Raw genomic sequence first — 21,180 nt, 5'->3', positions numbered from 1 at the left:
AGGCAAAACTCTCTCCCTTGCCCCCACCTCCATTTTGCTTGGAGTTGGGAGATGTGATGGGGCGAACAGGCCCCGCACTGCAGGGCCGGGAGTAGCCCAGGCCCAGCTGGCGGAGAGGGCCCTGCCGGGCATGCTCCCAGCAGAGGCCAGGTATAAAGGCAGAGGGAGCCCAGCAGGCAAACAAACAGCTGGGTGAGGGAGGAGAGGTTTTTCTGGCCGGGGATCCATCGGGAGGTGCGCGAGTTCTGCGAATCCTGCCCCGAATGTCAGCACACCAACCTGAAGGGGGTCCCTAAAGCCCCCCTGGTGTCCCTGCCGGTAGTAGGCACCCCCTTTGAACGCATTGGGTTGGACCTGGTGGGGCCCCTCGAGAAAGCTAGCTCGGGGTGCCAGTACATCTTGGTAATAGTGGATTATACGACCCGGTACCCCGAGGCCATGCCACTGAGAAATACGACGGCCGCTACTATAGCGGCAGAACTTCTTAAGGTGTTTTCCAGAGTAGGGATACCAAAAGAGATATTGACGGACCAGGGCACAAATGTAACATCGAAATTAATGGCAGAGCTATGCCGCCTGTTAAATATCCAAGCCCTGTGAACAACTGTGTATCACCCACAAACTGATGGCTTGGTGGAGCGATTTAATCAGACATTGAAATCAATGCTTCGTAAGTTTGTGGAGGAAGACCCCCGGGGCTGGGACAAAGTTCTCCCGGCCTTACTCTTCGCCGTGCGAGAAGTGCCGCAAGCCTCAACGGGCTTCTCTCCCTTTGAGCTCCTTTACGGGCGGCAACCCCGGGGAATACTCGACCTCCTGAGGGAAGATTGGGAGGCGCAAGAATCCCGAGTGTTGGGCACCGTCCCCTACGTGTTACAGCTCAGGGAACGACTCCAGAGATTAGGAGAGTTTGCACAAACCAATCTTTTGCAGGCGCAGGAGACCCAAGCTCGGTACTACAACCGAGGGACAAGACTGCGGACGTTTGAGCCCGGGGAGAGGGTGCTCCTGCTGTTACCATCCCACGAGTCGAAGTTACTCGCCAAATGGCAAGGCCCCTTCGAAGTGGTGCGCAAAGTGGAGCCCGTATATTATGAGGTGAGACTGTCGGGGAGGAAGAAAGGCCTGCAGGTTTATCACGTGAATCTGCTAAAAAAATGGAGACCACAGGAAGGACTCTTGATTGATCCCTGCCCACCGAAGGATGACCTGGGACCGGTGGCTGCGGAGCTAGGCACGGACCAGCCAGTAACCATGGGAGAGGAACTGACCCCAGCCCAAAAAGAGGAACTGTTCGGGTTAGTCCAGAAGTACACCCATGTCCTATCCAGCCAGCCAGGTCGCACGAACATGATGAGTCATCACATAAGCACTATATCCGGCCATAAAGTTCGGAACCCGTTATGACCACTACCCAGGAAAATGTGGGATCCTGTGCAGAAGGAACTCCAGGGGATGCTGGAGATGGGGGTCATCGAGGAGTCACGTAACGAGTGGCGCAGCCCCATAGTGCTGGTCCCGAAACCAGACGGATCCCTGCGTTTTTGTATTGACTTTAGGAAGGTCAATGCTGTGTCACGGTTTGACGCTTACCCCATGCCACGCGTGGACGAGTTACTGGAGAGGCTGGGGAAAGCTCGGTACCTCTCCACGCTGGACTTAACTAAGGGGTACTGGCAGATCCCGTTGACCCCGGCTTCCAAAGAGAAGACAGCGTTTCCAACCCTCTTTGGGCTATACCAATTAGTTACTATGCCCTTCGGCCTGCACGGAGCAGCCGCCACCTTCCAACGCCTAGTGGACCACCTGTTGCACCCCCACCAGCTATCCGCCACAGCCTACATAGACGATATAGTGGTCTACAGCCACACGTGGCAGGAGCACCTACAACACCTGGAAGCGGTACTAAAGACCCTGGCGGAGGCAAACCTCACAGCAAACCCAGGAAAGTGCCACTTGGGGCGGAGAGAGGTGACCTACCTGGGGTACACCATGGGAAGAGGGACGTTGAGACCCTTGATTGACAAGGTACAAGCCCTCCAGGAGTGGAAAAGACCAACGACAAAGCGACAGATTCGTCAATTCCTGGGACTAGCGGGCTATTATCGCCGATTCGTGCCAGACTTTTCAGCTCTGGCGGTGCCACTATCAGATCTAACAAGGAATTCCATGCCAACAAAGGTACAGTGGTCACAGGAGTGCGAGCAAGCTTTCCGAACACTGAAAGGGAGGTTGACAGAAGCACCCGTGCTGTTTCCCCCGGACTTTTCGAAAAGCTTTATCCTTCAAACAGACGCCTCCGAGAGAGGACTAGGGGCCGTACTAGCCCAAGAAATAGAGGGGGAAGAACACCCGGTACTATATATGAGCCGGAAACTTTTCCCAAGGGAGCAGAAGTACTCCACGATCGAAAAGGAAGCGCTGGCCGTGAAATGGGCCGTAGATGCCCTCCGGTACTACCTATTGGGTGGCCACTTCCAACTGATAACGGACTACGCCCCGTTACGATGGCTGCACAGCATGAAAGACAGCAACCCCCGGATAATGCGGTGGTACTTATCGCTGCAGCCATACGACTTCGAAGTGGCTCACCATCCAGGTAGGACACCCCTGAATGCAGATTTTTTTTCCCGGGTAGGGGAAGAGGAAACCAAATCAAATCAGACCATAATCAACCCCTTAAGGGGGAAGGCGTGTGACGGGGCGAACAGGCCCCGCACTGCAGGGCCGGGAGTAGCCCAGGCCCAGCTGGCGGAGAGGGCCCCGCCCTTCCGGCCCTGCTGGGCATGCTCCCAGCAGAGGCCAGGTATAAAGGCAGAGGGAGCCCAGCAGGCAAACAAACAGCTGGGTGAGGGAGGAGACCAGGCCAGGCCAGTGTTTTTGCAGCCGCTGGGACCAGAGCCGCTGCCAGTGCTGGACCCCGACACCAAGGAAGCGGACCCCGACCTCAGGAGACCGGAGCGTACCCACAACCCCGGCAGGTACTGCCTCAGAGGCCAATGGGCCCCAGGGGAACCGGGGCGTGGTAGGAAGCAGCCCAGGGCAGGGGATACAAAGTTTGGCTCGGCGTGTATCGGCCGGATTCCCCGCTGAGCCAGCAGGAGCCACAGACCCTGCCTAAAGGGCCCTGGGCTGGGACCCGGTGGAGAGGGAGGGCCCGGGTCCCCCTACTACGCAGGCCCCCCCCTGGATAACCAGGCCTGGGGCCAGGAGAGGCTCCTCAGAGGGACTATGCCTTTGATACCGTATATCCCCTGATAGAGGGGCCTGGACTTTGTGTTGAGACATTGATACCGTATATCCCCTGATAGAGGGGCCTGGACTTTGTGTTGAGACATTGATACCGTATGTCCCCTGATAGAGGGGCCTGGACTTTGGGGGACTTTGGGGTGCGGTATCGGCCCGGACTGAGACGAGGGTCAGTATAAGGGGGTCAGCAGCTCCCGTCAGGGGTGTACCCCCTGACAGGAGAACAGAGGGAATCCGCAGAGAACAATGGTCTCTGTTCCTCCTGGACGATTTAGGCACATAGGCTTAAAGAAACTGCAATCAACCAATACTGGTTAAACAAAACAAAACTACTATTGCAAGCATAGTAAATGACTGGGTGTTAAAAAGCCATGGCGTGAAATAGACTCAGGGGAAATCCCTGGGTTGTAATCCTTAGTTACAAAGAGAAAAACAATTAACCAGCTCAGACATGATTTCCGAACCCCCAAACAAGGTAAACAATAAAACTTGATGGACTATCTAAACTTTTCCCTACTTACACATTTTAAGAAATCCATTCCGGGGATTGGCTCCTAGCACCCTGGAGACTCATGCCTGCTTGTTGGGGGTGGCTAAAAATGGCAGTGAAGCCCAGAGTTGGCTGCTTGTAAGATTTGCAAAGTGTTATTCTGCATATCAATCATCCTATATGCTTTACAAATGAATAAATAGTCATTTTGTTTAAAAATTACTGTAATGGGGATTGTGTGGCTAAGGTGCCAGGCAGTGCTGTGGGCAGGGCAATACAGTGTAGAATCATAGAATCATAGAATAATAGGACTGGAAGGGACCTCGAGAGGTCATTGAGTCCAGCCCCCCGCCTTCAAGGCAGGATCAAGCTCCGTCTACACCATCCCTGACAGATGTCTATCTAACCTGTTCTTAAATATCTCCAGAGAGGGAGATTCCACCACCTCCCTTGGCAATTTATTCCAATATTTGACCACCCTGACAGTTAGGAATTTTTTCCTAATGTCCAATCTAAACCTCCCCTGCTGCACTTTAAGCCCATTACTCCTTGTCCTGTCCTCAGAAACCAAGAGGAACAAATTTTCTCCTTCCTCCTTGTGACACCCTTTTAGATATTTGAAAACCGCTATCATGTCCCCCCTTAATCTTCTTTTTTCCAAACTAAACAAGCCCAGTTCATGAAGCCTGGCTTCATAGGTCATGTTCTCTAAACCTTTAATCATTCTTGTCGCTCTTCTCTGTACCCTTTCCAATTTCTCCACATCTTTCTTGAAATGTGGTGCCCAGAACTGGACACAGTACTCCAGCTGAGGCCTAACTAGTGCAGAGTAGAGCGGCAGAATGACTTCACGAGTTTTGCTTACAACACACCTGTTGATACAACCTAGAATCATATTTGCTTTTTTTGCAACAGCATCACACTGTTGACTCATATTCAACTTGTGGTCCACTATGACCCCTAGATCCCTTTCCGCCATGCTCCTTCCTAGACAGTCGCTTCCCATCTTGTATGTATGGAACTGATTGTTCCTTCCTAAGTGGAGCACTTTGCATTTCTCTTTATTAAACCTCATCCTGTTTACCTCTGACCATTTCTCTAACTTGCTAAGGTCATTTTGAATTATGTCCCTATCCTCCAAAGAAGTCGCAACCCCACCCAGTTTGGTATCATCTGCAAACTTAATAAGCGTACTCTCTATCCCAATATCTACATCATTGATGAAGATATTGAACAGTACGGGTCCCAAAACAGACCCTTGCGGAACTCCACTTGTTATCCCTTTCCAGCAGGATTTAGAACCGTTAACAACAACTCTCTGACTACGGTTATCCAGCCAATTATGCACCCACCTTATCGTGGCCCTATCTAAGTTATATTTGCCTAGTTTATCAATAAGAATATCATGCGAGACCGTATCAAATGCCTTACTAAAGTCTAGGTATATGACATCCACCGCTTCTCCCTTATCTACAAGGCTCGTTATCCTATCAAAGAAAGCTATCAGATTAGTTTGGCATGACTTGTTCTTCACAACCCCATGCTGGCTATTCCCTATCACTTTATTACCTTCCAAGTGTTTGCATATGATTTCCTTAATTACCTGCTCCATTATCTTCCCTGGGACAGACGTTAAACTGACCGGTCTGTAGTTTCCTGGGTTGTTCTTATTCCCCTTTTTATAGATGGGCACAATATTTGCCCTTTTCCAGTCTTCTGGAATCTCCCCTGTCTGCCATGATTTTTCAAAGATCATAGCTAAAGGCTCAGATACTCAAGGAGCTGATAGAGGAGGTATCCTGGGATGCATCTCATCAGGACCTGGTGACTTGCTGACATCTAACTTTCCTAAGTGATTTTTAACTTGTTCTTTGTGTATCCTATCTTCTAAACTTACCCTCTCTCTGCTTGTATTCACTACGTTAGGCACACCTCCAGACTTCTCGGTGAAGACCGAAACAAAGAAGTTTAGGGATGTAAATGATTAATTGAGAGTAGTCGCCTACCTGATAACCTAGGTTTATTGGGTAGTTGAGTCACTACTCGACAACTTGCTATCCCCACCCCTTACTGCCTCTGTATCAGAGGCAGTGGGGGGAGAGAGCAGGAACCGGTAGTGGGGGGGAGCTGGCTCCCCTCAGCACCATCTCCGTGGTGGGGGGCAGGGGAGGCAGAGGCACAGTGGCTCTTACTACATTTAATCTGCTTTTTAAATGTAGTAATCCCAGTATGTGTGGCCCCCAGGAGCTAACCCCCTTATAAATTAATCAAATAGTTGATGGAAATTCCATCAACTATTCAATTAGCCTATTAACTGCTATTTAACAACCCTAATACAGTTCCTCAAATTTGTCACCTAAAAAGAATGGTTCAGGTTTGGGAATCTCTGTCACATGCTCAGCTACAATGATCAATGCAAAGAATTCATTTAGTTTTTCTGCAATGGCCTTATAATCCTTGAGTGCTCCTTTAGCATCTCGATTGTCCAGTGGCCCCACTGACTGTTTAGCAGGCTTTCTGCTTCTAATGTACTTAAACATTTGCTATTACTTTTTGGCTAGCTGTTCTTCACATTCTTTTTGGCCTTCCTAATTATATTTGTGCACTTTATTTGCCAGAATTTATATTCTTCCTACTTTCCACACTAGGATTTAACTTCCACTTTGTAAACAATGCCTCTGTCTATTTACTTTACTTTGTTGTTTAGTCATAGTGGTACTTTTTTGGTTCTCTTACTGTTTTTTAATTTGGAGCATATATTTAAGTTGAGCCTCTATTATAGTGTTTTTGAAAAGTTTCCGTGCAGCTTTCGGGGGTTTCACTTTTGGCACTGTGCCTTTTAATTTCTGTTTTACTAACTTTTTCTTTTTTGTGTAGTTCCCGTTTCTGAAATTAAATGCTACAGTGTTAGGCTGCTTTGGTGTTTTCCCCACCACAAGGATGTTGAATCTAATTAACATTAACAGGTGTGTAGTGAGCAAGACAGAGAAGTCATTTTTCCATTCTACTCTGCGCTGGTTAGGCCTCAGTTGGAGTACTGTGTCCAGTTCTGGGCACCGCATTTCAAGAAAGATGTGGAGAAGTTGGAGAGAGTCCAGAGAAGAGCAACAAGAATGATTAAAGGTCTAGAGAACATGACCTATGAAGGAAGGCTAAAATAATTGGGTTTGTTTAGTTTAGAAAAGAGAAGATTGAGGGGGGACATGATAGCCGTTTTCAGGTATCTAAAAGGGTGTCATAAAGAGGAGGGAGAAAACGTGTTCATCTTGGGCTCTGAGGATAGAACAAGAAGCAATGGGCTTAAACTGCAGCAAGGGAGGTTTAGGTTGGACATTAGGAAAAAGTTCCTAACTGTCAGGGTAGTCAAACACTGGAATAAATTGCCCAGGGAGGTTGTGGAATCCCCATCTCTGGAGATATTTAAGAGTAGGTTAGATAAATGTCTGTCAGGGATGGTCTAGACAGTATTTGTTCCTGCCATGGGGGCAGGGGACTGGACTCAATGACCTCTCGAGGTCCCTTCCAGTCCTAGGATTCTATGATTCTAATTATATTATGGTAATTATTACTAAATGGTCCAGCTATATTCACCTCTTAGACCAGATCCTGCCTCCACTTAGGACTAAATCAAGAATTGCCTCTCCTCTTGTGGGTTCTAAGACTTGCTGCTCCAAGAAGCAGTCATTTAAGTGTTAAGAAACTTTATCTCTTCATCTCACCCTGAGATGACATGTACCCTGTCAATATGGGTGTTGTTGAAATCCCCCATTATTACTGAGTTTGTTATTTTCATAGCCTCTCTAATCTCACTGGGGCATTTCACAGTTACTATCACAATCCTTGTCAGGAGGTCAGTAATATATCTCTACATCTATATTCTTATTATTAGAGCATGGAATTACTATTCATAGATATTCTATGGTACAGTTTGGTTCATTTAAGAGTTTTTACTTCATTTGATTCTATGCTTTCTTTCACATAGCGTGCCACTCACCCACAGCACAACCTGTTCTGTCCTTCTGATATATTTTGTACCTTGGTATAACTCAGTTCACCAAGGTTCTGTGATTCCTATTATATCAACAGCCTCATTCAGTATGAGGTGCTCATCAGTGAGGTTGCATGAAAGTGGATAAGGGAGTACTCGCTCTGTCCCCAGCCTTACACCTTGTTGTGTCTTGGTGATGGTGGTGGTGCCTGGCCACAGAGCCCTGTGGACTCACCTAAGTAAGTTGACGATAGTATGGCAAGCAGTCATTTAATTATCATTGCTTTTGCCAGTAAAAGAAATGGTGCATTTTCAGTGCACCAGTTGCAGATAACACAGTGAGGAGGACCATATGAGTACTGAGTCAGAGAGCCAGTGAAAGAGAAAGGCCTTTCGGAGCTCCATTGTCATCCACACCCTCTTGCTCTCTTCCCTTCTACTACACGCATGCGCGCACACAGAGATGTAGATGTTATTGTCTCATCCTTGCCTTTTGAAATGCACTGGTCTATTTATAAACAAAATAGAATGGCAGCCTCTAGTGGCACATGCTGGGATAAACATTGCTTGTCTGCTAAACAGATTGTCCCTTTTTCCCTGGGTTGTCCCGAAAGGGGCATGAGACCAGGTCAACTCCCCTGCCTCAGGCACAGAGTCTGGGCAGCTCTCTCCAGACCCTGCCCCCACCACATCTTTTCCCGCCCCTACCCCACCCCCATGCCACCCTCTCCCACGCCCCAGCTTGCTCTGCCCTCTCGTGTCTCCATTGTGCCCCTTCCCAGAAGTCCCTTCCCCCAAGCTCATAGACTTTAAGGTCAGAAGGGACCATTCTGATCATCTAGTCTGACCCCTACACAGTGCAGGCCACAGAATCTCACCCACCCCCTCCTAGAATAATCCTCTCACCTATGTCTCAGATATTGAAGCCTTCAAATACTTTGAAGGCCCCAAGATGCAGAGAATCCTCCAGCTGTGATCTGTACCCCATGCTACAGAGGAAGGGAAAAACCTCCAGGGCCTCTGCCAATCTACCCTGGACGAAAATTCCTTCCCGACCCCAAATATGGCGATCAGCTAAACCCTGAGTATGTGGGCAAGACTCACCAGCCAGACACCCAGAAAGCTCTCTATAGTAACTCCTATCATCCCTCCATTGACCTATTCATAAGCTATGTGACCTGGGGAATTACTGGGGGGACCTGGTGCGGGGTGGCTGAAGGGGTTGGACCCCCCCCACACACACACTTAGCATGGCAGTGGAAACCAGAATGACATACCAGCCTGCTCCACTCTCCCACCCATTTCCCAGCTCACTATGCTCCACTTCACCTTAGAGGCAAGAAGCAGAGAGCCTCAGCCCCAGCCCAGCCTGCTCCCCTGAGTCCTGCATTGTTCGGGGGATCAGAGCGTGTCAGGGCAGGGGCTCTTCACTTCCTCACACTGCCATGAAGCAGAGCACAGTGAGATGGGAGAGGGGAAGGGCGGGACAGAGCAAGCTGCTGTGTCAACCAGCTCCTGTTACTTTAATGAGTGCAGGGACCCCAACCCCTGTTGCTACACCATGCCAGGCCCCTCACATAATCCTCCAGGCTGTTGTGACCCCACAGGTCCCATCCATAGGACAGTTGAGGCAGCCACTGCAGGTCCCCCCCCAAAGCATGAGGCCTGGGGAAGCTTTCCTGAACCTTCCTATGGGTGGGATGGTTCTACATTCCCGCACCATCTGTGGAAACAGAACAAGGAATCAGGTATCCTCCCAGGAGATCTTGCACCATACAAGTCATGGTGGAAGCCCATTTCCTTTTGTTGGTGACAATGTAATGGCTTGCTTTTCAGGGCTGATGGGTCAAGTGACGGATGTGGCTGGAAAGGGACAGCAGGAAAAGATTCCTTCTTGATGGATGGGCCTCCTGCAATGAATGATAGTTTATGTAAGTTAAACTTTAACAACAACATATGGTCTGGTAGCACTTTATAGACTAACAAAACATTTAGACGGTATCATGAGCTTTCGTGGGCACTAGTCATCTGAAGAAGTGGGCTGTGCCCATGAAAGCTCATGACACCATCTACATGTTTTGTTAGTCTGTAAAGTGCTACCAGTCCATTTGTTGTTTTTTAAGTTTATCCTGTACAGACTAACTTGGCTACATAAGTTTATGTAAGGTCAGCGTCCCCTTTACCCTCTAAAGATACAGATCTTAGCTCATTTGCAGAATTTCCTTTTCAGCAGTCTAGGAACTACTTAGCTTTGTGGAAGGTGGTGGGCAAATGACCACCTACAGAAACTCAGTGTTATTTGATGTAGTGCAGCTGGAACGTTAGCACTCTAGCACTGTGGAGGCAAATCAGGGAATGGTGTGAATTGTCAGAGCACCTTTGAATTCAATTGACTGTAAATTGTCCACTTATCAGTCCCAGATGTGCATAGGTCCTAAAAAATCAGCGTTCTAAACCTGACATTCAGCTTTCTGCCTTAGTTTCCCCCTTCTGAGAAATGGAGATAACAACACACCTGTACCCCTCTGGTAGTGTTCCCTCTAAGCTGCATGGCAGCACAACTTCACAGGTGATTAATCAGCTTTGCCCAGTCAAAGGTTCAGGGCTCTGTGCAAGGAGTTGACTGACTGGGTGAGACTGATTAATCACTTGTGAAGCTGTGCTGCCACCCAGCTTTGAGGGAACACTGCTCTCTGGGTGGGTCATGGGTCTTATAAGTGCTGTGAAAATGAAACATACATGTTATTACTATGAAAGAGGAACAGTCGGATAAGTTATCTGTTGTATATTTCCATCAGTGAAGTGGGACGTTCTAGTTATTTCAGTTTTACAGGGGGAAACTGAGGCAGAGAACAGACTTGCTCAAGACCACAGTGAAGTGTTGGGATTGGGCCTCAGTGGTTCTAGGAATGTGCTCAGACCTCTAGATCACATTTCTCTCTCAGCTGTGGAAGGCAAGCTGTTGATCTAGATCACTCTCAGGTACATGGACTCATGTGCTGCCCTGATCTGCACCCTCTGCAATGTGAATGAAATTCAAATCAGTGCTTCGAGCCCACTGAGATGGGAGCCATAGGATAGCTAAGATAAGTCGCGCAATGTGTGAATCAGGGCAGGACTGTCCCCCCATATTCTAGGCTCTCAGCTATAGCTTTTACCTACAAGATCCTCCTCCCTGGAGCATCAGTTGCATATTCAGCCCTTGTTTTAAACTAAGAGCTTCAGCAAGGTAGCTGCAGTCCTGGAGCATTAATAGCCCAGCTGTCCTTGAGGGGCCAGTCCACTGACTGACTCTGCCCCCTGGTTATGTCAGACCAGATGGATCAGTTAAGGCCATGGTCAGTGGGAATCTGGTGATGTAACACACATAGGCAGGGGGCAGGACAAAGTGAGATTCTTAAAGCTCTTCTAGACAGTTGGCCTGGCATCTCAGCTTTGCCTGGGTCTCCATGTACGTTGCAGGTATCTCCCTGTTCTAGCAGGTCTCCAGGCAGGCACCAGGAGAGAGAATTGCCCCCTAACCTCTCTGCATTGTGTTCCAGAGAGACTGTAGAAGATGTCGAACCACAGTACCGGTGACATCAAGCCCCCATGTTTACCCCGGAATGGACTGGTGAAGATCCCTACCCAGCCCAATGGACTTGGCTCTGCCAGCATCACCAAAGGGACACCAGCAGTGAAAAACCGGCTCTGCCAGCCTTCTTCTGTGCCTGCCATCATCAGCCCAGCCTTATCCAATCACAGTGACCTGCCCATAACCAGTCTGGCATCACCACTGTCCTTGGCAACTCTGGCTGGGGTGCCATCCCCTTCTGGCACCTCCATGGTGGGACTGACCTTGAGTGAGGCCTCCCCGACAAATGAGCACCCCTCCCCAGAGACGCTCCCTGGATCCCTTACGGAAAGGCAACTGGCTGTGGATGAGAAGATCCTCAATCGCTTGTTCTGGTACTTTTCAGCCTGTGAGAAATGTGTCCTGGCCCAAGTATGTAAGGTGTGGCGACGGGTCCTGTATCAGTCCAAGTTCTGGGTAGGCTTGACACCAGTGCTGCACACCAAAGAGCTCTACAACACTCTGGCTAGTGGTGAGAAGGAGTTTGTTAACCTACAAGGCTTTGCCATCCGTGGCTTTGACAGCTTCTGCCTGGTGGGGGTCTCAGACCTGGACATTTGTGAGTTCATTGACAATTACCCCCTGTCCAAGAAAGGGGTGAAGTCTATGAGCCTTAAGAGATCGACCATCACGGATGCAGGGCTTGAGGTAGGTTTCCTGTCCCTGGTCTGGCTACCGGGAATCAGAGGTGCAGCTGAATGATGAAAGGCTCCTGTCCACTGCAGTCTAGCTACCTGGGGCAAGTCAGAGTTCTTCCTCATAGACGGTTTTCTAGTGCTCTCCAGTCTGATTTGAAATGTCTCAAAGAACAGTGCTCCCAGCACTTCCTGAACAGACTTTTGCACAACCCCATCAAACTCACTTCATTTGCCGTTGCTGAATTCCGTTCATAATCCTGCCTCTGTGCTCTGCATTCCATCCAATATTCCAGTTGCTCTCTAGTAAGCTGTGCCTGGTTATTCTGGGTCAGACATGCTACAGCTGGACTGTTGTTATTATAGAAGTAACAGGACCCCATTTTGGTAGGTGCTGTACAGACATAATGTCACTGTCCCAAAGACCTCAGACTCTCAGGCAAAAGACAGAAAAAGAAGGATTGTTATATCCATTGTACATACGGGCAGAGATTTTAAGTGAATTGACTTAGCACCTCTCTGTTTGCTGGTGTGAGACTCTGCCTAAGCTGCCCAGTCTCTCACTTGCCATAATGCAATGCAATGCAAGAGAAAATATACTCATTTAATTCTGTAGCCACAGTCCAGAGAGAATGCTTTGTATCCAAATATATTGGCTACAAATTACCATGATTCTTTCCTTCTTTCTTCAGAAGGCTGGGAGCTAGTTAAGTAGATCTGTATCAGCTAGTTAAACAGATTGCTTCCTTTTGGGAGTTGGAATGCTAGCCTCACTTGCCTGCCTGCTGGTAGCAGAAAAAGTGAGCACCTGAGGGCTGGGATCAAGCTGAGAGAGCCTGCATGGTGTGACATTAGCACTGGCCCCCAAGCAACTGAGTCAGCCTGAGTGGCTCACTGAGGACAGGGCATAGTCTCATGTATTTCTGCATTAGGGAGGCAAGCGAGGTCCCCATGATGATTCCCTTCTTTCTTCCCTGGGGGCAGGACTCAGCAGCCCTGGGGCTCACTTCCAACATTTTGCTTATCTTCCTACAAGCTCGTTCATCAGGGTCTTAGGCAAGCAATTGCAGGAGTAAGAAAGGAATTGTTTTCCTTCCAGTGTATGCTGAAGTAGAAAGTTGATCTTCCTCCAGCATCAAGACTGGCCACACTGGGCGGGGTGGTGGGGCTCTGGCTGGCTAGTTCTTATGCATGTGCTCAGGGTTTAGCTGATTACTCTGTGTGTGGTTAGCAGGGAATTTCTGGCAGTACCTATGGGAGAGTCGCTTGCCAGGATTATCTGGTGCATTTCCCTTAATCATTTCTGTTATTCCAGTTTCCTGGAGCACTGGTACATGTCAGTCCCTCCTTTTCTGTGCCTGTGACACAGCTCACTTAAGGCTCCTGTGAGCTGTAATCCTTTGGGCTCAGTTCAGTTGGATTTAGTGTGCAGGTGCTGGGTGATGTCGGTTACCTAATGAACACAGTCGCAGTCATGACAGCTCTGATCCCTGGTCCCTTCTGGCCTTAAACACTGTGGGTATGTCCTAATTCGAATTAGCTGGTAAACCTCATTGCAGGAGGAATACCAGCTAATTCGAGTTAGGGCTTTAAATAGGACTCCCATTTCACTGCAGCATGTAGACGCGGGCAGTTACTCCGGGCTAGTGAATTTCTAAAATGGCGACTGGCCGGGAACATGCAAATCAAGCGCGGGATATTTAAATCCCGGGTTTGATTTGCAACTTCGGTATTTGCAAACTTCATTTGCCTCCCTACTTCGAAGTAGGGGGCAAGTGTAAACATACCCTTAGGCTGTGGCTACATTGGCATGATTTTGCGCAAAAGCACCTGATTTTGCGCAAAAACATGCTGCCTGTCTACACTGGCGGGGAGTTCTTGCGCAAGAACACTGACGTTGTAATGTGTGAAATCAGTGCTTCTTGCACAAGAACTATGCTCCCACTCAGGAATAAGCCCTTTTGCGCGCAAGAGGCCAGTGTAGACAGGCAACATGAATTTCTTGCTCAAGAAAGATGGCTAAAATGACCATCTGAGCTTTCTTGCGCAAGAGAGCGTCTATAGTGGCACGGATGCTTTTGCGCAAAAGCACATGCCAGTGTAGACGCTCTCTTGCACAAATACTTTAATGCAAAAACTCTTGCGTTAAAAATATTTGCGCAAAATCTTGCCAATGTAGACGTAGCCTTAGACTTTGTCTACACTGCAGGGTTTTTGTGCAAGAAGCTTTTTGTGGAAGAGATCTTCCACAAAAATTTCTTGCACAAAAGCGTGTCCACACCTCAAAAGTGCATCACAAAAGTGATGTACTTTTGCACAAGAGAATATCCACACTGCATGGACGCTCTTGCGCAAGAAAGTTCTGATTGCCATTAACAGAATGGCTATCAGAGCAACTATGCTTTTTCGGATAGCCTCTTTTTGCACAAGAAACCCCTGCGGAGCATCCACACTTGTCTTTTTACGCAAGAGCTATAGAGAGGAATGGAGAGAGGAATAACTCTACCCACAAAAGCCCTCTGTCTTGTCGATTTACTGTATTTGTGTGTGTGTGTGTGTGTGTGTGTGCAAAAACACACTTGAGATGTGGACGCTCTGCCGTTTTTTGTGCAAAACCGGCCGTTTTCGCACAAAAAAATCTTGTAGTGTAGACATAGCCTATGATTCCCCATCTTTTCCTCCACTTCCTTGATGCATTCCAAGCCAAATTTATCCCCAGGCACAACCCTTTGATAGGCAGAGTAAAGGCTCTTTATTCCATTGCCCTTTAAAATACTTTGGCCATAATAATATTGCTACTTAACTGCAGGACTTTTCAGCCACAGATTCCGAAACATTGTGCAAAGAAGGCAAGTATTACCTTCTATGAACTGAGACCTAGAAAGATTAAGTGACTTGCCCAGGAATCATCAAAAAGGCCAGGGTATGAACTTGGAATAGAACCCAGAGTTTTAGCCCAATTCTTGCACCAATGGAGCAGTTTTTCGATGTGCCTAGCCTGCCACTGTTTTGTCTTTTGCTTTTTACAGAACAATGATAATATAACAAAATCACAGGGCTACACTTGGATTCCAAATAACCATATACAAGCACACCAAGCCTAGCTATGTCCATCCTGCTGCTCTGGCTGGTTTCTAAAACAGAGCACAGTGAGCACCACAAGAAGGCTTACAACTATTTAAAGGGATACTATCCTCTTCCTATATACTGCTATTACACACACGAGGGCTACGTCTACACTGGCCCCTTCTTCGGAATAGCCATGCTAATTTAGAACTTTGGAATAGGGAAATGCGCGGGGGATTTAAATATCCCCCGCGAGATTTAAATAAACATGGCCGCCGCTTTTTTCCGGCTTGGGGAAAAGCCGGAAAAGAGCATCCAGACTAGCGCGATCCTCCGGAATAAAGCCCTATTCCGGAGGATCTCTTATTCCTACTTTCAAGTCTGGACGCTCTTTTCCGGCTTTTCCCCAAGCCGGAAAAAAGCGGCGGCCATGTTTATTTAAATCCCGCGGGGGATATTTAAATCCCCTGCGCATTTCCCTATTCTGACTTCTCTCATTTCCATAGCTATTACGGGTTATGTGGCCAGTGTAGACACAGCCGAGAGGTATAGCCTGGCCCCATTTTTCCCTTATCTTTCCAGTCAGCCCTCATCAATGCTTCATGAGCAGAAAGTCCACCCTCTTGTGTGTATCCATACTAGCAGAGCCTATCCTAGCTATGTGCTGGTAAAGCCCATTCCCATTCTTCCAACCTTTATCAGCTACAGGGCAGGGAATCACCACCACCCATCAGAAGGGTGTCAGGGTGGATTATAACTGGGTAGACCTTGGGATGTGAGTGCCATGCTTGAAAGAGTTCCCCAGATTTATAAGCCGGTACCCACTACTGATGGGTAGAGGCTGTCAGAGCAATGTGTAGGACACAAGAAGAGGAAGGAGGAGATTCTTTGGCTGCATCCTGGCTCCTTCAGGCTATGTCATGTAACTTATTGACTAACCTAAAGGGGAAGATACAGGTGGAAGTTGGACATTAATATGACAACTTCCTGGAGGTGCCAAAAAAGGCTCCTCTATCAGTCACATGGGACTGATTGCAGAGCAGAGATGGTGGGCCACATGAAGCAGAGTGTAGCCATTGGGCTAGATGGGAAGGTCAAAGTGTGACAAGGCCTCATGTCAGGTCTGTAGGCAGGCTGGAGAGAGATGATGCTCTGGCCTATGTGGTGGATGGGTAGTTTGTGGGTCAGAATGTAGAGTGTGGATAGGGATGGGGGTGAGCTAGAGCCTACATGGGAAGTGTGAATAAGGAGGATTGTGGCATCTAGATGAAGTGTGGGCAGGGACCTAGGAGCTGAAGAAATGTTATGTTGGAGGCTCAGTTGTGTACATCAAACATTTAGCTTTTATGCGTTGTTTTGAAGGCAACATACACCTGACAGCATACACCTCCATCCCCATGCTGTACAGCCAGGTCTAGGCTTGCTACTTCTTAGCTTATCCAGCTTGTCTCCTGCTTCAGTCAAGAGAACTAAAAAGATAAAAGGCCTTACTCTTGGTTAGCTGGCTTACCCCAAATCTCCTCCATTCTCTCTGCCTTTCTAATGCAGGTTGAACCTCTCTAGTCCAGCATTCTCTGGTCCAGCAACATCTGTGGTCCGGCATGAGTTTAGTTAATCAGATGCCCACTTTTCATGGGTGTGGCCAAGTTTTCTGTGGCCCCATAAAGTTTGTTTTCAGCCACCAGTCCTGGCTCTCAGTGTTCTCTGCCATAACAGAGAGTTTTCATCTGGGGATTGTCTTAGCTTTTGTTACAGCAGCAGAGAATGCTGGGAATGCTCATATGCTCACAGCTACTTCTCAGACGGAGTGAGCTTTGTGACCATGTCGTCACTATGGGAACAAGAGTGGCATAGTTATGCCAGCATAACTCTGTGAGGTAGACAGGGATACAGGGCTACAGAGCTCACTGTAACTGAGCAACATTTGTGAGCATGGTGCATTTACCAACATACTCTCTCATTGTAACAAGCTTCAATTACAATGAGATAAAGGGAGCTGACAGCCTTGCTGTACACCTGGACAAGATGTTTCTAGAGGAAGGGGGTGTTTGGCACTACCCTCAGGTGGAAGGGGTGGAGAGGCAAGGGGGCGGGAGGGGGACGTTGTTGGAATGGAAGGGATTCTTTGCTGTAGAAACCCTATTTCCCTAAGCAATACTAGTTAGGTTGACAGAAACATTCCTCCATTCCACCAGGGTTTATGTCAGCATAGCTATCGCACTGAGATGTCAGTTTTTCATACCCTTGAGTGCCATAGCTATATTGGCCTACAGTTTAAGTGGAGACGAGAGGGTGGTTGTGCCTCATTTGTAGTTCACACAGGACACAAGTGTGTGTCTGGTGTAAGGCAACATGGGTTAGAGCAGTGGTGTGCAACCTTTTTTGATCTGCGACCTCTGCGCCGCAGGAGCTGCCAACCAGCCGGCCAGATCTAAGTATCGCGCCCAGCCCCCGGTTGGCCGGATCTAAGTGCCGTGACCCCCTGGGAAGACAACTGTGACCCCCTTGGAGGTCGTGACCTACGGGTTGCACACCACTGGGTTAGAGTACTTCAAGTGGTTATAAGTTTCACGGGCACAGTTGCCAGGGCTCATATGTACCATAAGCCGCCACCAACAGATCTTCCTGAAGTGAGATGTTACATGCACCCCTGCCCTTCCTGAGTGTGCTCAGGGGCCTGTTGCTTTCCATATGATGCAGTGGTCTTTCTGGCCCTAAGCACCATGAATCTGTGAAGTGTGATGCAGAGATTACCTGGTGCCATGCTCTGTTGGCAGGTGATGCTGGAGCAGATGCAGGGTGTGGTGCGCCTGGAGCTCTCCGGCTGCAATGACTTCACAGAAGCGGGCCTGTGGTCAAGCCTGAATGCTCGTATCACCTCCTTGAGCATCAGCGACTGCATCAATGTGGCTGATGATGCCATCGCTGCCATCTCCCAGCTGCTGCCCAACCTGACGGAGCTCAACCTGCAGGCCTACCATGTGACGGACACGGCCTTGGCCTACTTCACTGCCAAGCAGGGCTACACCACCCACACTCTGCGCCTCAGCTCCTGCTGGGAGATCACCAACCATGGGGTAGTCAATATGGTGCACAGCTTGCCCAACCTGAGCGTGTTGAGCCTCTCTGGCTGTTCCAAGGTAACTGATGATGGGGTGGAGCTGGTGGCTGAGAACCTGCGGAAGTTGAGGAGCTTAGATTTGTCATGGTGCCCTCGGATCACGGACATGGCTCTGGAGTATATTGCCTGTGATCTGCATAAACTGGAGGAGCTCGTACTTGACAGGTAGGTGGGCAACTGAATCCTTTGCGGGATCCCTCCAGAGAGGGGACATCTAGAAGCTTAAATAACCCCTGCCTGGTGAGCTGAGACAGGAGCAGCTGGGAGCACAACTAGCATTGCTGTCCATTCCCTATAGGGCTTGCTGCTGGGAGGGGCTGGGATTATAATAGCTGTGTCATCTCACCAATAGTACTCCCTGATGGGAGAAGTGAGGACAGGACAGCTCCAGCTCCAGCTCCATTCTTTAGAGCACTTGGTGCTGGGAGAGACTGGCAGTGGAGTAGCAGCAAGCTACTCCACACACAGGCTGCGTCTAGACTGGCATGATTTTGCACAAATACTTTTAACGGAAAAGTTTTCCATTAAAAGTATTTGCGCAAAAGAGCGTCTATACTGGCATGTGCCTTTGCGCAAAAGATTTGCTTTTGAGCAAAAGCATCCGTGCCAGTGTAGATGCTCTCTTGTGCAAGAAATTAACGTTGCTGTCTACACTGGCCCTCGTGCGCAAGAACCACTGATTTTGTACATTACAAAGTCAGTGTTCTTGCGCAAATACTCGCGGCCAGTGTAGACAGGTGGCAAAATCATGCCAGTCTAGACGCAGCCACACTGTTTAGCAGCAAAAATTGTTGGGAGAAATTACCAATCAACAGCTGTGGATCAAAAATGCTTGTGTGCTCCCTTGTCACATTGTGCACCATGTCACTGCTGCGTTTGGGTCATGATATCCCTCAGTCCCCACCTGAGGGTAAAGGTGGCATATTAAAAGCATTTGGAAAATTAGGAACCGAAACTGGCATTAAGGTTCCAAACATGTTTTTTTCTCAAAATGGAACAGCCTTCCTCCTAGTCAATATATGAAATGGAAAGAAAGGGTAAATAGAAGTTGGTGAGAGGGGGAACAGAGAGAGAAGGAAAGGACAGGGTGATATTGTTGCCATCATTTCAGGGACATACATCCTGCTTTTTGCCCTAAGGCCTTTATACATGATTGGAGATGGACCTGAAGCAAATTCCCAGATCCAAGCTCTTGCTTTCCTCCCACAATTTTTGGGAAATTTGGACCAGAACTGTGCCCCACACAAACATAAAGGCGCAATCCTAACTTCTCTGACCCTCTTCTGGAGCCAGCAGACCTGGATTAGGAAGCTCAAAAAGAGCACAGACTTTTTCCCTAGCTCTCAGACCAGACCACAGATATTCCACAGGCCTTCCTGCTAGTGTTCCTGTGCATCAGTTCATGCCAATGCAAAAAGCATGATGAAAAAGCAATGGGATGTGGAGGGGGAAAATGAACTAAATTTGCTGAACTTCCTAGGAAAAATTTAGCTGGAGTTATTTGTTTGCAGGGTTTGCATCTGCTCTGCCTCCACTGATCTGTTTCTGCTAAACAGATTGTGCAACATGCTGAGAGCGGTGTCTTGAATAATATTGTCAGCCCCATTGATCCTTGAAGCCCACAGGCCAGATCCACAGCTGCTGTAAGTTATTAGAGCACTGTTCAGTGGAATCATGTTAATTTACAGCAGCTGAAAACCTGGCTTTGAAATTGCTACAGTGCTGGATGCCAGCACAGCTAAACGTGGCTACCAAGCTCCTTCCTCCCTGCTCTTCCAACCTCCCTCTTATGGCATGTCAGAAGTCTCCAGCAGGCACCTTGCTGCATGCTCCTTTTCCATCCCACCTATCCTGCCAGCATCTTCTGCAGGCACCATCTTCACCATTCCTACCCCTCACTATCTCTGCTGTTCTGAGCCACTCGTCCTCTGTTACTTTCTTGTGTGACAAAGGGGAAAAGGTGGCAGGTCTCCTAGGCAGGAAGGAGGTCCCTGCTGGGGAGTGAAAGAGGATGGTTTAAGAATGGCCCTGTGCTGAAGGCCTGACCTGATGTGATTTCCTCCTCCCACTAGCCAGGGGACCCTCTTGCATAGAGCTGCATGGTGACGTTCCCTGGAAACTTCTTCCTTAAGTGAAGAAATGGGCCAGTCCTGAAGACAGAAAATACCTCGTGTCAGTCTCAAAGAATTTCCTATTGAATGGAAGGCTTCTAGAAGCTCATCTCCAAAGGGAGGTGAAGGTGACAGTGGGCTCAGAAGAGTGTGTTGGCCAGTAAATATAGTGGAAGGAAGCTCAAGTAAAGAATGCTGGAGTATCATAGAAGCTTAGGCTTGGAAGAGACCTGAGAAGATCACATAGTCCAACCTCCTGCTCAAAGCCAATTAAATTATTCCAGTCAGTGCTTTATCATGCCTGGCTGTAAAAATCTCTAGGGGTGGAAATTTCACCACTTACATAAGTAACCCATTGCAGCGCTTCTCCACTCTTCTAGTGAAATAGATTTTCCTAATATCCAACCTAGGCCTCCCCTACTGCAACTTGAGACTATTGCTCTGTGTTCTGTCAGGCCATGGGTACTGCAAAATGCCCCCTGCTACTGGGTGTGGCACTACTGGCACTTGTGCCTTCATTTCTTGCTTCAACAGGAGTCTCCTCATCTCTCCACATAATGGTCTATGCTGGGGATGTACCTTAACTCTCTGGTCAAGACCCAGACAAACTTAACCCCTCCCAAGAGAGCAGACATCCAAAAAAAAATCCCAACAGACAAAAAGTTCTCTCTTCAGCCTACCCTCTGAGTGACTTTTGAGAGTTTTTCTGGCTATGGGAGAGAGCACTGGGAATCCAGGCCAGCTCCCTTGGAGTATCATTCTTGGTCCCTGGCTCAAGCGACCCCAGTGCGCTCCCTAGGGCTTCAGCTACCAGACTCAGGTCTCTTAGTCCTTTCATAAGGCCAAGCTGTCCCTGAAGCTATCACCTGATTGTTCATAGTTCCTGCCAAATCAGGCTGAGAAGCAG

General features: G+C 48.5%; 1 protein-coding gene and 1 long non-coding RNA gene across 11 annotated transcripts in view; one reads left to right on the top strand and one right to left on the bottom strand.

Annotated features, from left to right (window-relative positions):
* The window catches only part of LOC142818557 (uncharacterized), a 74,726-nt gene extending 56,821 nt beyond the window's left edge, over nt 1-17,905 (bottom strand). For both annotated transcript variants that reach the window (XR_012896070.1, XR_012896068.1), the window contains exons 1-2: nt 17,796-17,905; nt 16,552-16,630 (exon numbers count right to left, since the gene is read on the bottom strand). This is a non-coding gene — a long non-coding RNA (uncharacterized LOC142818557). The remainder of the gene's footprint in view (nt 1-16,551; nt 16,631-17,795) is intronic.
* The window catches only part of FBXL16 (F-box and leucine rich repeat protein 16), a 278,323-nt gene that overhangs the window by 236,836 nt on the left and 20,307 nt on the right, over nt 1-21,180 (top strand). For 7 of the 9 annotated variants that reach the window (XR_016350696.1, XM_089782154.1, XM_089782152.1 and 4 more), the window contains 3 exons: nt 9,564-9,658; nt 11,270-11,988; nt 17,819-18,327. Coding sequence is in view for 8 of the 9 variants with exons in the window: in XM_089782154.1 (XP_089638280.1) it covers nt 11,284-11,988; nt 17,819-18,327 (1,214 nt within the window). In the remaining variant the exon portion in view is untranslated. The remainder of the gene's footprint in view (nt 1-9,563; nt 9,659-11,269; nt 11,989-17,818; nt 18,328-21,180) is intronic. The other 2 variants (XM_089782150.1, XM_089782156.1) reach the window with 1 other exon arrangement.

The sequence above is a fragment of the Pelodiscus sinensis genome, chromosome 15 (assembly GCF_052426305.1).
Source record: "Pelodiscus sinensis isolate ZL-2025 chromosome 15, ASM5242630v1, whole genome shotgun sequence".
In the NCBI taxonomy this organism is placed as follows: Eukaryota; Metazoa; Chordata; order Testudines; family Trionychidae; genus Pelodiscus; species Pelodiscus sinensis.
This window is presented reverse-complemented; position numbering and strand designations above follow the sequence as displayed.